Source organism: Thunnus albacares, chromosome 16 (genome assembly GCF_914725855.1).
Source record: "Thunnus albacares chromosome 16, fThuAlb1.1, whole genome shotgun sequence".
Lineage (NCBI taxonomy): Eukaryota > Metazoa > Chordata > Actinopteri > Scombriformes > Scombridae > Thunnus > Thunnus albacares.
Window position 1 is genome coordinate 15142910 of NC_058121.1, and position 16548 is coordinate 15159457.

The 16548-nt window shown below is 40.9% G+C and overlaps 1 protein-coding gene across 1 annotated transcript in view; it reads left to right on the forward strand.

Annotated features, from left to right (window-relative positions):
- The first annotated feature begins 8455 nt into the window (after positions 1 to 8455).
- Positions 8456 to 16548, forward strand: part of xkr6b (XK, Kell blood group complex subunit-related family, member 6b) — a 59522-nt gene continuing 51429 nt past the window's right edge. The window contains exon 1 of the mRNA XM_044330006.1: positions 8456 to 9415. Within this exon, the coding sequence (XP_044185941.1) occupies positions 8850 to 9415 (566 nt within the window). The 5' untranslated portion in view covers positions 8456 to 8849. The remainder of the gene's footprint in view (positions 9416 to 16548) is intronic.

A 16548-nucleotide genomic window follows, 5' to 3' on the forward strand; every position in this document is an offset into this window, starting at 1 on the left:
TAAAGGAAAATCATTTTCTCTTTCCTACTCCAGGGATTTTGACCATTAAAGTTTGATGTCTCCGCTCCGAACATTTTATTATTTATTATTATTTCATTATTTTTTATAACGTCACCAGGTAACTCTGTGGAAGAAAATACGATATATGACATGGAAATGTAGTTTTAGTTCTTATTTTAATTTCTGTGTCATACCAAACATTTGGCCCATTCCACGTGAGTTTACATAACACCACTATTTTACAAAACATGCATCTTCCGGTATAACATATACAAAGCATTTGGAAAATCTAACCTTCCTGTACTTGCCTCACTGCTTCCTGGATAGGCTGAGCCTCAGAATCAATATAGGCAGCCAGCTCACCTGTGGCAAATGTTTGAGAACAAAGAAGCTGGCTGCCCTCATGTGGATGCCTATATGCCTACTATCTCCTATAGTTTGATCTGTGTATATGATATGTAAGTTTCCATTGGTTTAAAATGCATTTATAGCAGCTTTAGTAGTTGATGATTTATTTGCTGTAGTACCAATTAAGTTATTTGAAGTTAAATTACCTTTGTTGGATTATTAATTATTGAAATTAGGAATAATGATGTCTAGATTAATATCCTTTGTTATCCTTTTTCTTCTGTTATCAGAAAAAATAGTTTCAGCTATTCTGTAATAAAAGATTAGACTGGAACTCCTGCCTTTGCTCATCTGTCCTAACAGACAAGCCACTGAGTTGGTATTCCTGGAACCAGACTATCCTCAAGAGATATCAGTATTCCTTTGAGCTGAATATTCTTCAAAGCATGTACAGAAGCATGTGGGAAAATAAAAGAAACAAAAACACAATACGATGAAACAAAACAAAAATCCCAAATGAACTGTTCACAGAAAATAACTGTTGCATATCTACAGATTATCTCGATAAAGGGCTTTTTTTAAAAAAAAAAAATCCAACGGGTTTCTCCAAATATAAATGATGGCCTATGTAAAGATGTAAGTTTATTCATCCAGGTAGTAAGACGTCAAATTATCCAGTGACTTAAACTTAAGAGTTGAAGACTTTTCATCTCTCATCTTGGAGCTTAATCATCTCAGAAATCAGTCCATGAAAAAAATTTTTTTAGAGGATTTGCTCTATTTTACGGTGGGATTTACCTTAATTTTTGGTCTTTAGTGGAACATAAGAGGTCACTGGTAAGGGTTTAAGTATGGGAACAGTCATACCACACTTTGAAAGAGCTAAAATATTGTTTATGCTGAGCTTAACATTTAAAGTAGGATACTGATCATATCAATAGGCCCTGATAAGGAGAAACAAGTATTTAGTATTTGGAGTATTTAGATTTTCACTCCAACCAAAGACATCTCCTGCTGTATGAAACATGTAATATCAAAAACGGACACTAGGTGGTGACATTGCAATATTGTTGAGATTTGTGCTATTAAAAGACTAAACTGTATGGATCCATAATTCAATATCACCTTGATTTAAGATGTCTGGAAGGGACATACTGCATGATAATGAGAAACAAATCATTGTGTTGGTCATGCCAAGGAATGTGTATGTGTGTGTGTGTGTGTGTGTGTGTGTGTAGTTTTAATTGAAAGTCAGAGATTATAAAAGGACTAAACAGGACTCAGACTCAAAAGCAGACTCTTCAGGCAGATCAGAGTCATTTAAAAGCTCTTAACACACAGCTGTTAAACCATGCAGGCAGTCCACCAGTTAACAGCTGCAACCGATAGGAGATGAAACCAGGTAGACTAAATTCAAGGAAGACAACAAGCAGGCAAGACATCAGTAATAAGTCTGGTACATGAACAGGTAACAGGCTGGTCAAAGCTGAGAACATTAAGGAAATTTAAACAATCTGACAGCAGGCGAAAGAAAATCGATATCTTCATAGGTTATACATGTGATTGAACTGAGTCTAGATTTAATGATCAGAAGAGAGCGGGCTTCCCTGATGGCTACTGGGTGTTAATTCTAAAAAACGTTGGCCCGTAGGAAAATGCTGTTACCTGAGGATTTTGTCTGTCTTCCTGCTGAGATTTTAAAAGCGCATGAAGGAACACACACACATGCTCACATGACCTTGAATGGGAGAATCTCTAAAGAGGTGAACTCTTTTGGAGAGAGAAGAGGAAGGAGAGCAGATGGCTTGGCGACGGCTATAGTGGGCCAGTTTGTTTTAGATACAACTCTGTCAGGGCAGTGTGTGTGTGTGTGTGTGTGTGTGTGTGTGTGTGTGTGTGTGTGTGTGTGTGTGTGTGTGTGATGTATTGCAAATCAGCGCGGTATTTGCTTCAGTTGCATCCTGTCTGGGCTTCACAATAGATGATTTGCTCTGGGCCTTTCCAGCCCTCATCATAGTGAACGCCGTAAAGATGCCAGAGCTCAACTGAATGTGAAACCCAGTGTTGCTTTACAAACCAAGTAACTGCCCTTCTTCTCTGGAAAAGATGCTTTGCTATGGCTTTTTTTTTAAAAAAGAAGATGGGCTGATAAAAAAAATAGCTTTCAAAGCAAATATTCACTCCATAGCCCTGTACGGGATACAAGAGAATAACCTAACCTCCATGTTTTATTTAACAGGATGCTCAGACAAATGTGTTGGTGCAGGATGATTTACTTTAGTTCCAGTTAGAAAATGTTACCTTTTATAACAGCAGCTGAATGTTATGGGGAACTTTGGGGAAATTATCCCAAACTTATCAAACACAAACTTGCATTTTCCATTAGAAGAACATTTACAGACACAGATGAGTAACAGCCAGTTACTGTCACACTGTCAAATAAGTTGTCATCATTGAACTTCCAAATCTGTCTTCAATCTGTGTCACATTAGTGCAGATTTTGACATTTATTGACAAGTTTTGCGCAATTTTTTGGAAGATCACTCAGTGGATTTCTAGGGACTGACAGTCTGTACCCACACCTACGACATTACTCACGCCTGCCATTCATACAGTTTCATTAAAGACAATGTCTCATCCATGATTCATTTCTTTCCTTCAGCCTTCTGTTCTGGATGGTTGTTGTTCATTTGAATTCTTATTTTTGTGATGTTGTTTTTGTGTTATTTTGGACATGTCCAGTGAATCAGAGCAGCCAGTCATGGCAAATAAAGATGACTTAAACGTGGGTGCAGAGTCTAATACCAAAAATATGTTGCATAAGCTTGGAGAAACTTCATTATTTCTACACTTAAAGCTCCATCAGTAGCCTTGCTGGCCATGAAAGTTTGGAAAGGACATGTTATAGCTACTGAAATGAATGGTAGATCTATTGTGTCTATTCTTCTGTTAAGTTTTTGTTCCCCACGTTTATTTGAATGTAGCTCTATTGACTGTAATGGCCTGGTGTCATTTTTTATGTTTATTCAAGTTATTGCTTGGACAGGTTTGTGTCTCCATTTATGCAGTCATTTCTCATCTGGGTTACATGAAGGAAGTTTGCAATGACAAACACACATCTAGTTACAGTTACCACCTCGCACTCCAATAGGAAAAACTGTGAAATAGCTTAAAAGACTCCTGAAGGATTTGTCACTAATTACATTCTTTGCATTATTTAGTGCATGCCACATGTGTGCTGCTGTAAACCTTGTAAGCCTGAGCAATATGCTTCCCTATTTGCTTTCATAAAATTTTCATATGTTTTGAGAATGGTTTTCTTTTCTTTCCTTGGTAATAGTAGATCGTTTTATTCAGTCAACCATTATCACAAAGTAGGGTTGCTATTTTTTTTCCTCACATTTCTTGTTGTCGTGTGCAATTGTAGCACATGAAATGATACCTTATTTACTATTTTTAAAGCATCCTTCATTATGCCTAATCAATCCCCCGAAGTAAAAATATATCGTAAAAAAAAGAGAGAGAGAAATCCAAAATCTATGAATATGCAAATATTGTTCATTTCAAACGTTTAGAGACAAAAGATGTGTCCTACTTCACAGAAAAGTCCATTCCCAGTGTTTGTGCACTGTAGGCTTCAAGCTTCCACATCACGCTTCTGTAAATTTCATACTGGGTCATGATTGGCTTCCGAACTGGTTGTAATGTCACAAATCCTGCTCGTACGTATACGCCTTAAACTGAGATTTAAGGTGAGCACAGTGAAATTTTCCACTTTCAGCAGATTAACGTGAAAACAGCCTTCTAGTGTCAAACTCTGCACATACATCATTCTGCACAGTGAAGCTCAAACATCCAAGTAAAGTTATAGTAAACAACACACAAACAACACACATTTTTGAGTGGAGGGGGACTTTAGTTATGTCTGGATAGGTTGTCTTTAGAATGTGTATATTGAAAAGTGCATTATAGAGTTTTTTTCTCAGCTGCTAGTTACTGCAAGTCACTTGCAATATACTCACTCATGACTCATTATGAGGTTAAAATCGTACAATATATCATTGGTAGATGCACAACAACTGATGAGCTTTGATAGGAGCAGTAGGTAACCTGATGAATGTTATGTAGTACAGCATCGCCCCGTTCCTCCTTGAAATACCTCTACAGCTCATTCTTAAAATCTCAAGTGATCTCTTTGTTTCCAGCATTAGAAGTCAGTTCCGTGTCTGCCATGATGAAAAAATGCCCCAACATGGAAGCAGTGCTTGTTTTCACCACCGCCGTATACATTACATTTTTTGTTTTGCTCTTGCTCTTTGGTAAGTTATTGTATGACATATCGGCCTCAGCAGCAGGAATTTTAACACAGACTGGAAATAAACTCACATTGACTTCTCATTGCTACTTTTATTGATGACAAAGTCCCAGTTTTATGGCCTTGCACACAATGCATCATTGATTTGCTCTTTATAAACCACCTGAACATTTTGCTCACTCGGTGCAGGATTTACATTTGAAGTACTGCTGGATAGAAAGCTTCATATGCCCTTCCTCTGCAGGTTCCCGTCCCTAGTGGAAATCACACACAGACTGTCTGATTTATTTAGCCTATACACCCCCTAAACAGCCCTCATTGTGATCTCCTCCTCAAGAGGCCTCTGAGTTTTTCTTGCTTCTCCTGCCCAGTATTCTTTTAAAGTCTGCTTCAATATTCACCCACTCTTTCTGTCTCACACATGAGCCTTGTGTTGCTCCTCCTGTTTAAAACGCCTGTTTGTTTCCCAATAAAGCGATTTGTGACAAATTGGTTAAAAGTGCCATAAAATTCGAACTGATGTCACATGATTTGTTTTCATTGCTGTGAGGCCTTTTCTACATTAAACTGCCTACCATCTCCAGTGAACATTAGAGCTGAGTGTGTGTCTAGTGTGCTGCTCAAAAGGCATTGTGGAGGCCTAACAGCCCTGAGGAAGAAGAGAAAATGAAGGTTACTCAGATGAAACAGGTTTTATGATGTGCCAGTCCCTTGCACACGACCATACTCTCTCGTGTGCATTCGATCACATTTAAAGAATTTTTTTCCCCAGTTATCTGGCCCGGAGGAACGACTATGCCCTGATTCTTTTCATCTAGCATCGTTGTGACTTTTCCTGCTATTCTAAAACAAAGGACTTCCCTCTCCCACTGCTTATCGTCCTTGATAAATAAGGAAGTAACAATCCACAATGACACACGCTGGTCTTAAAAGCAAAGTTAAAACTATTTAATCTTACATGATGTATTTGTGTTCAGACATGCTGTGGCATAACAATTTTTTGTAGACAACACTGAAGTCTCTGTGATAGCTTTCAATAAAAAGCAACAACTTTGGACTTGGATTAAATGTAATTGTGATCATATAGTTCACACAAGAAGTGTTTTATGTACTGTAAAATCTATCAGCTATAATGTCTGGGGGAAAACATATGGAATTTCTGGTGTGAAACCAGACAGGGCCCGGTCTAATGAACTCAATCAGAAATAATGAAGTGAATTAATGTAGCTCTGGGCTCTATCTCACTGGCACAATGTTTTTTTTTCACCTGGCTAATCTGTACTTACATTAAGTGATTTATACATTAATGTATAATTATAGCATACATATAATTACAGCCTCACACATTGTACTCACAGCCTTCATCTGTGTTGAGTTTCAATTCATACAGTATGACTGTCTGACTTGGTGAAGGTCCACACAGGTTAACAGTATTATTACATTAAAGTAGTGAACACTGAGGATGGGATTAGGTAACTCTTTAAACATTACTCTCACAAAAGTCAGAAGTAGAAAGAGGAGCCTTGAAATGCTTGATTGAATAAAAGGAACTGTGGAAATACTGTCATAGTTTGGATTGGGTCAGCGTTTGAAAAAAATAGATTTACTCCAGAAGTCATTTGTGAACAGACAAGGTAAAAAAGATGGACGGTTTATGCTTTCATAAATACACATATACACTTCCTGCAGCTTTTGACATATTGTGCCTTTTGTAGTGTTAGACAGTGTCGGTCAGCTATGGATTGGTCAAACCGGCTGTGAAAAGACTTTTTTCCTGAAGTGATTTCCATGTAAGAAATAGAGGACGAAATCCACAGTCCTCATTCTGTGTAAAAATGCAATCTTAAAAAGGAACCCCAGCAATTTTACAAATCAAAATCTGTTCACAGGTCTTTGGATGTACTATGCATGAAAAAAGTTGTATAAAACCTTTTGTGGTTCCAGATGGAGCTGTGTGAAATACAATAAACTGCCTCAAGTGATGTCATTTGTGGCAGTGTTGGTTGGGGCTGAAGACTACAAGTTCACAAATTTCTGCATGTGAAGACCTCTGTAGCCTGCTCCTCATCTCTGCTTGAGGCTAGCTACTACTAGCATAACACACTCGAACCTCTGAACCAAACTGGAACTGTTGGTAGTTGAGTTGCATTGTGAGTAATAAGTGCCAGGTTTTGGCAGAAAGAAGAACACACAGAATAAAAGACACACAAAAAAGGACAATATATATGGTTCTTCTGATTTGATTTTGATCCTTTGAAAAAAAATGTCCATCATGAGTCCAAAAATGTTATAGGAGTGCAATGTGAAATTGGTGGAGTCTTTTCAGTTCAGCTCAATGTAATATGAAGCCTCAGAAGTCTGTATTAGTCAAATCAAGTGGGTATCTTCCAAAGTTATGGCCCTTTTAGTATAGAGCTCCCTTCTTGTGCATCCACAGTGTTTCCTGGCAGAGCCAAAGTGGAAGAACAGTAACACAAAGCGGGCATTTGGTACTAAAATGAAAGTAATGTTGCAAGCTACCCACTTATTCAACTCAGACTGCAGAGGTCTCATGTTAAGCCCCCTTTCCAACTGAATTTGGGAATAATTTTACTCATTGAGAACTATGAATTTTGGCTCCAGCACTTACCCTGGAATCACTTTAAGAGGGGATGTCTTTTACAGCCAGTATGGAGTGAAGGAACAATTACAGTGATTAAAAATAATTTCAATGTACAAACGGACACGTGACTATTGTTTTAAGACAGACTTGAAAAAACTGCAGACTTATCCTTTAAAAAATAGGGTTAGGGGCTAGGGAATGCGCTATTTCAGCACTGGACAGCTCCCATCAAAAACAGGCGAGCAGGCAGCAGGGGTGAAGCGGGCATGATCCAATCAATCACACATTGGATATGACCCTGCATGGCAGCTCTGTGGGCACAGTCTAATCACAGTGTTGTTGAGCCTGCAGCGGACTCACCAGCTCTTTGCTCGCACATGCTACCAGAGGGGGGGAAAGTGTCTCTTTCCAGCAAATGCTTAACCCCTTGACTGGTGCTGGAAAAAATGCGGCAGAAAAGGGAGAAAATTCAACATGTTCCTTAGCAACCATGCTAGAGACCTATAGATTCACCTAGATCAATTCTGCCTTTTCCCGGAGGATATGGTGTGTGGAAGTTGCCTATAGCCTCCTCTTATGTCATTTGTATTGCTGAGGTAAAATTACTTGCATGCAGCATCTTCCTTATTTGTTGATAGAAATGACTATTATCTTACGAAAAACATATTAAATTCAGAAATACACTAAACATACCGGATGCTGATAACATGTAAGAGCATTATACACTCATACCAGAGGAGAAACAGACACAAAAAGGACAGCAAGGTCACTATAAACTCTTTATAGAGCAATAAAACACGTTGCAGGATGTTCTTTTCGTCAGTAGGAGCGCTTTAGTTTTGTTCCGCCTCCCTCCTACAAAAAATTACCACACACTGTGTCACTGTGACTGATTCAAGTGTTCAAACAACGGGAATGACTTCCTTTGGTGTCGTGAATAGGCATGTTGCATTACATCATGCAGTCCTCTCCTGCATATTTGGGGGCTTCAAACGAGACACTAGATGGCAACCACGTTGAGAGGGAGAGACAGTGAGTGTTTATGTGTGTGCGTGAGAGAGGGGGAGAGAGAGAGAGACAGACAGACGGAGGGAGGGAGGGAGGGAGAGAGAGAGAAAGAGAGAGAGAGAGAGAGAGAGAGAGAGAGAGAGGAGGGGAGAGGTGGGGGATGAATTACGTCGGTATGGGACAGTGAAGAGACGGTCTGCTCATGGCACTCAGCTTGCAGCTGGAGGAGAGCTGCAGAGAGGGGAAACAACTGAACAGCGGGGAATGAGATTAATGCACAGGTAAAAATTGGTCGACCACAGTTGGATGCACGAGGTTCAAATTAAATTGTTTGAACCTGTAGATTAGATTACTGTTGTGGCCAAGTGAGAATACATCTGCAGTGGGGGGAAACCAAGAAAAGATGTGCTGCGTCTGTGGTGCCAGTGGCGCGCTATCTGGGCACAGAGTGAGCGACGGCGACGCGCTGACACCCCGCTTTTAGATGGCTCCAACATCTGGGGTGCAAAACAGGTGTCAGGGAAGTGTCGTCACGAACCCCGGAAGCCGGAGGAGGTGGGAACATCAGAGGGAAAGATGGCAGCGAAATCCGATGGTCGCGGGGTCGTCACCGGTTTCGCCCAGCTGCACAACCTGGACGAGGTGGTGGGGACGGGAGAGGACGACACTCAGAACGGCAGCTCATTCCACATCTGCCACTGCTGCAACACCTCGTCGTGCTACTGGGGCTGCCGGAGCGCCTGCCTGCATTACCTCCGGGGGAAGGGGAAGGGGAAGGGGAGAGATGCGGCGCGGCCACCGCAGGAGGAGCGCCTCTGGCTGGACTGCCTGTGGATCATCCTGGCACTGCTGGTCTTCTTCTGGGACGTGGGGACCGATCTGTGGCTGGCCATCGACTATTACCACAAGCAGGACTTCCTGTGGTCAGGCCTGACCCTGTTCTTCGTGCTGGTGCCCTCGGTTCTGGTCCAGATCCTGAGCTTCAGGTGGTTTGTGCAGGATTACACTGGGGGCGGACTGGGCACCGTGGAGGGGTTGAGTAGCAGAGCTACAGCCAGTCTGCAAAGAGACAAGTGCTGCCGCTTCTCTGTCTGGCTCTGGCAGACCATCATACACATCTTTCAGATGGGACAAGTGTGGAGGTAAGACAAACTTTGAGTTTAGCCTTTAAAAGAATCCGTTAGACCCCCAAAGCACAGTGTTTCCAGCTCCCCTCACTCTATCCATTCACTCAGCCTTCTAACCTCCTCCTGACTGTCACCTGGTATAACCCGTTGTTGTGTAGGCTACATGACTGGGGTGAAAATCAGCACCGTGGTGATGCCATCACGCTTGCTTCACAGTCTCCACTATTTTGGTATCACAGCCGTTATTTGCATTTTCCATTTATATACATGTAATTGCATTTTAGCCGTTTTGCAAGGAATTTGATGCTCTCAGTCAAATGCGTTGACTGCCACAGATGCACAGAAATTGCCCCGCTGTGATTATTTCATCACAGTGCGCCATTGCGCTTGTGTGGGGAGGGAAGAGGGCTATTTGTTCAAAGAGGGACAGGTAGTAGCCGGAAGCTTGTGTGTGTGTGTGTGTGTGTGTGTGTGTGTGTGTGTGTGTGTGTGTGTGTGTGTGTGTGTGTGTGTGTGTGTGTGTGTCAGGCGCGCCGTTCACATCACAGTGCACACGGTCGCCTCGATTCACCCGCTCTCTCCCTCCCCGCATCAAATACTCCAACTCTGCAACTAGAGGCCAGAGGAGCATCTGTTTTCACAGCTCAAAAACTACATCTTCCCCCCACAGACATGATGTCATCGATTCCTCTGCGACGCTCGACATCTTTGGTCCCCAAATCCGCTTCTTGGCCGTACAAATTGATGCGTCGGGGGACCGCGGGGACACTCAAGGTGTAGGCTACGTCTCTGCGCGTAATCTGTGACATGTAGCGGCTACAGCAGTTGTAAAATGTGACACTGGTGCGCGCAGCTTATCTACTCCAGTCGGAGCTTCTCAGCAGCGAATTGTTTTTGGTGCAGACAGACGCAATGGCTGGCATTTAATGGGGAAAAAAAGTAACGCATGACGGCTGCGCTCTGAGAGGACTGCCAGCGGCTGTACAGATGTAAAACAGCACAGTGTGAGACTCAGTGGACAGGGTCAAAAAAAAATCATCCTGACTTTCAAGGCTTTCATTCGACGCTTGTTGTGTTGTTGTGCATCTGTGCGTTTGGGAGACTGAGATTGACCACTGACTGTGATTGTGTTATAGTGTTTGTGTTAGACAGCTGCCTTTTCTCCCCATGAGTCAAATAGATTTTTAAGCCATGTGTTGTAGACTAATGCGTGAGAACATTTGTGCTACGGGCTAAATTACTCACACGCTGGGACTAAGAGTAAAATCTGAACTGAAACTATCTGACCACAAGCTTTAAATGAGATACCAACAACCTAATCCAGTTTCACCTATTCCCTTTCTCAGTCTACTCTAAAAATAAACCTAATTTCCTTTTCACGTGGCTGGAAAGAACATCTCCACTCTTAGATTCAAGTTAAATTTAGTTCATGCCGGCGCATCCCCTGTCAAGATGGGTTTTCCCAGCATGAGACAGACAATCCACTCTGCGTTCCTCATCAGACTCATTTTGAGCCACACCTGAAGGCTATTTTATATTGATTAGCTGCTGTTGCATTGGCTCAACTGTATTTACTCTAGTGTGGTTCCATTGATCATGTGTTCATATCTGTAGTGAAGAAAAGGACATAGAAAGTGCTGGTGTGCAGTAAAAGACATTGGTGGTTATGGTGGTTGATGCACTCTGGACTGTAATTCCACTCATCGTTCCCCTCGTCATGCATCGCCCACTTCCTCATTCTTCATCCATGTTTCAGATGACAACTCAGGGATTGTGAGTAGTAACCAATGCACATGCTATTTTATTAAGTAGCTTTCACTAGCAAGTGAAACAGCCTCTTTTTTTAGGTCACTAGGCTCCCATACAACGACTCAGGCCTGTATCATTTTGTTTTTGGTTTAAAGGACACTGTTTTACTTTGGTTGCAGAGTGAGTATGTGTGTGTGAGTGTGGGCCCTTAAGTTAGGAGCTTTTGAAGTGGTAAATAAGATCAGAACTGAAATTAAAGGAGCAGATCAACAAAAAATGACTGTAAAACTTTGGAGAAAGGTTTGAATTCAAAAGTGAAAGTTTGTTTTGGTACACTATTTTCATACCTATTTACCATTATTTGCATTGAGAGTTCTCTGTGTGTGTCATATTTACATTTCATCAAGGTGGAGTTGAATTTAAAAAGGGAATAATAGTTTAAAACATAATTCGTAGTTGGATTTAAAATTAGTGACTCATATATTCCTGCTAAGTGGAGGCACTTTCATATATATGTAATTCGTAAAAGCTTTAAAAGCTAGTAATTTCATTTCTGTTACACAGGTTAGCACATTCAGCCACAGGTAAAAGTACCCAGGGCCCCGCCCATAGCACTACAACACCCTTTAGACAGTTTATAACTATATAGCTACATGGGTTGGGTGCTACTTGTGGTCATAAGGAACACAAGGGAACATAATCGGTTGGTGTGTATGTTGTGACAGCCCAAAGCCTGGGGCGAGGGATCGTTGTCAAGCCACTGTCTCCCCTCGGACATGATCCGCCTGGCTGCTGGTTCGGGGTTGAAGGTCAAAAGCTGCTCCTGTCAGCTTAGTGAGAGTTCACAACCCAAGACTTGCAGGGCTAACAGTTGATATGGAGATTAGTAGCCACTGCAAGAGGCCACCCTGCCAATAGGTAGCATAAGTTAGCATATTACAATGTATAATGGGGTGAGAATATATTAAACTATTCAGTAGGTGCTTTCTCGTTTGAACTTTTCAAATCATGTGTTTTGTTATCATATTGGCAGTAAATGATCATTTTCCATGATAGGATTTCAAAGCAACTATCACAGCCATTCTTAGGCATCCATAACAAGACGCTGCAGTATCAGTTTGTGAAATGTTTTGCATTCATTAATATGAGAAAACAAGATGAAGTGCTGACAGGACTCACAAACACTGCCTCATCATGTCTCATTACTCAATTCTATCTTCAATTCTCGATTCAATTAGCTGTTCTCCCTCGTTGCACCTGAGGACCGAGCTGATGACAGAATCGCCAAGCTTGTTTTGCAGTTATCTCCTTGTTAATTGTTGACAGAACGGGGAGGATTCCTCTCCCATCTGTAATCCCACTATGTCATTGGCTCTCCGCGGCTCTTTCATGTCGTCCTCCCTGTGAATCACTAGCGCTGCTGGCGGTGCCTCCTTAAGCTTAGAGATTCCGCTCACATATGCCCAGGCACACAGTGGCTCTCACACATACACAGAGGTCTCCTTGCAGTGCGATGGACAGCTTAATCAGTGTAAACCCAAATTAGCGTCTGACTGAAAAAGAAGTGCATCCATCTTTGCTCCCCCAAGGAAAGCTGAGTATAAGTTTTGGAAGCTCTTTGTTGTTGGGAAATCCCAGCAGAGTTGGGTGGGGTGTTATCCTTTTCTTCCCCTTTAATGTCTTATAGTTGGCTGAAAACACTGTATAATTGGCAATTATAAGAAGTTTCACATAAACTGAACCACATTTCAGGACTTGAATCCAACTGAGCAGTGAGCATCCAGCATCACATCTCTGCTGTAGAAAGGAACATGTGCTGAAGTTTCAAAACAACCTGTAAATATGTGCAGTAATTTCATATTTAAACACTTCAAAATTCCCAAAATATGCATCAGAAAACAATCCTCAAAACATGTAGCCAGTCAAGGATGGCAATACTTTTAAACTCAGCTTCCCCATTTCAGCCTGGACACTTAGAACCATTTAGATATCTTTTAAAAAGTTAATCAGTTCAGAGTAATTTAGTTCAGATACTTAACAGAATATGGTGAATTTTTGTCCAGGTATAGTGTATACAAGAAGATTGAGGAGCTGTCCAGTCCTGAAATCACTGCTCTACTCGTGTCCTCTTTGTGGGAGCTGTCCAGTGCTGAAATTGAAAGAAATAACTTTTAATGCATTTTTAATTTCATGCAATCTATAATTAAACACAATTATTTTTTGTAGGGTGTGTATACATGAGTTTGTATTGATTTGTATATCTCATTTGGTGTCACACAGTGTCCCAGACAAACACAACAGTGCGTTGTGGAGCACCCTAACCACAATAAAGATGATACCCAGGAGACAGATTTCACGTTTTAATATGCTAAGTGATATTAGGTTTAATATTTTATTCAGTGCATATTTGGATTCCTGCTGACTTTATTCTTGACGGTGAATTTGTCAACTGCAGTAAAAGGTGCTGAAATGTTTGTGTGATTTGAGTGATGTTTACCTACAGTAAAACAAATCGATAAGGTAGTAGGGTTTCATTGTGGTTGAAGTGATAAAGTTATACATTATATGTGATTCTTGTTGTTTTTCATGATGATACATTGTGTGCATGATAATCAGAGTGTGTGGGCAGTATAGCTTGCTTGACAATATATGAAAATGTAAAATATTCCAGATCAGTGCCAAAATGCAATGCACTTCAGACTACTAAAATGGAAATATTCCATATGTGTAGGGGTCAAATGGGACCACAGAAACTGCTTAATATGCTGGTAAACATGCAGTGTGTACTCTCAAGTTTTTTATATCTTAGGTCTTGTGTTGTTTGAGTTCATGTTGGCTATCAAGGAATTCTCCAGTTCTGCAGAAGCCAAAGTGGTGGGGGCTCCCCCCCTCCCCCCCCTTTGCAATTGTACAAAATGTTGTAACACCACAGATCTGATGCTTGGATTACACTGTAATCCAGTACAAGAGTGGGCTCACCACTGAGCAACACGAAGAAACCGCCTCATGGTTGACATCTGCTTCTGTTTCCTAGCCTGGTAAATATTAATACAGACTGGGAAGGAGTCGACAAAAGCCTCTCTTGGCTGGCTGGGCTGCTTGTAGTTGCCAAAAAAGGTTTGTACATGCGGCAAAGCGAGACATTGAGATGATACAATACAACCAGCTGCCCTATCAAAGAAAAAAAAAGCTGAGGGGGATGAAAGAGGGAAAAGATGGAGGCTTGGATAAACTGGTGACAAGCCATATGATTATGTATTGAGAGTTTAAAATGGCAAAAGATGGGGACATCTTGTTCCCCCTACAGTGGAAGAATTGGAGTATTTTTTCTTTTTAGTGAAAGAAACAACTGATAGACGGCTGGGTCTTACTGGGCTGCTTATTCTGTTCGCTGGCAGAATAAATAAGTCTGGGAATCTCCTTAAAAATTCAGTTGTTTTCCATTGTTGTAAAGGCAAAAAATATGAATGTCTTGATGTTCATTTTATAAGAATCACATTAAAATACATACTGTTAACCCAAATAGATTTTATTCAATGAAAGATGAAAATGAAAAGAATACAAAGACAGACAGGAAACGCTTATCTGTACAAAGGAACACATCTAATTCTGTTGTGTGTTATTTACAGACAGCACATTAAACTTCCATTGCCACTCTAGTACATGTCAGTGGAGCACTGCTCGTTTTCTCATTAGCACTGATAACGGGGGACAAACCTGTTAAAACCCCCAATTATGTGACAGAGGGGCCTATCAAAACGCAAGAAAAGACAGCTTTCTTGGGAACATATCGCAGCTGGGGGTAAAGAGACAGAAAAACATAAATGGCATAAAAATATGTGGCTCAGTTATTCAAGTGGCGGAGGAAGAGAGAAAGATCTGAAGAGAAAGAAAAGGGGGATTCAGTTGCTGTTTTGGTTCGGTGTCATCAGGAATTGAGTTCAAGCTGGGTTATTGAATTAGAGAATATTGCTGGAAAATGTTTGATTTAAACAGACAGATGCACGATTAAGCAGTGTATCATAGAGATCAAGAAGGTTTTACAGAGCAGGCAAATGTGTTGGCAGCGACCTTACCTCGGTACATCATGGTAAGACCCTAAATAAATGAGTAGCTAACATGTTAGCTGATTTCAAACCCATTTCTTGAGGCGATTACACCTGCTCTTACTGCAGAGAGCTCTTAAGTTCAGTGCAGGGTGAACCTATGATGATGCTTGATTTAACTGCCTCAGGCCTGCCTCCTGAGCAAAACAATATTTTGTAGTAGAAGCCAGAAGGCCCTGATGTTACAGCTTTGCTGCCTCTCAACACTGGTCAACAGACAGAAGCGGGCTGGCGCACATGAGGCATTATTAAGCAAAGGGGCATATGGGTTACCAGACAGACATTTGTATGCAGATCACAAATGTATGTGTGCGGGCCGGGCACATACATACACACATGTACACAAACTACACCACAGGGGAGTAGAGAGTAGCTCTTTTTTGATATACCTCCTTATATGCAGTCTCACATCACAGCCTCTTTCTCGCTAACAGACACGCAGAAACACACACCTTGGCAGAATTATACATTTCCATGTCCTGTTTCTTCAGGCACTTAGATCAGAGAGAGGTGGTGCAGAAAATGGACAATAAACTCCTCCCACCCTCTCCTGGCTCTGTCCTTTTGCAAAAAAAAAATCATCTGCACTCTTCCCCTTGGAGAAAATAGAAATAAGTGAACATAGAAATAAGTATGCCTCTTCTTTTACAAGAAGAAGAACGCGCACTTAGTTACACAAGTGTCCCTTTCATTTACTAACATTAGAAAACAAAGCTGAGTAAGAGAAGGATTCTCTATATATTTTTTTACTGTCAACAAATCCCATGAAAAGACCAAAATCAACAGCGAACTGATCCTACTAACAATTTTAATAATATTTTATGTTTATCCAAAGCTTGATGTAGCTTATTCCTCTGTGCCATAGACCTCCACTGTTACACAGAAATGATAAAAATTCATCAATGCTCCATTATTACAATGAAGCCAGGCACTACAGCTGCAACAATTAGTTGATTAATTGATTAGTCAGTCAACAGAAAATTAATCGCCAACTACTTGACTGATAATCAATTAAACATTTTGAGTCTGTGTTTAATTAAAAATGACCAAATTCTCTGATTCCAGCTTCTCAAATGTGTTTTTTGTTTAATTAGTCTTGTATGATAGTAAACTAAGTGTCTTTGGGTTATGGAAATGGTTGGGTCTTGGTCAAGACAAAGCAAGACATTTGAGGACATCACCTTGGGTTTTGAGAAACAGTGACTGACATTTTTCACCATTTATAGATCAAACGATTTATCAGGAAAAATAATTGACAAATTAATTTATAATGAAAATAATCATTTGGCACAG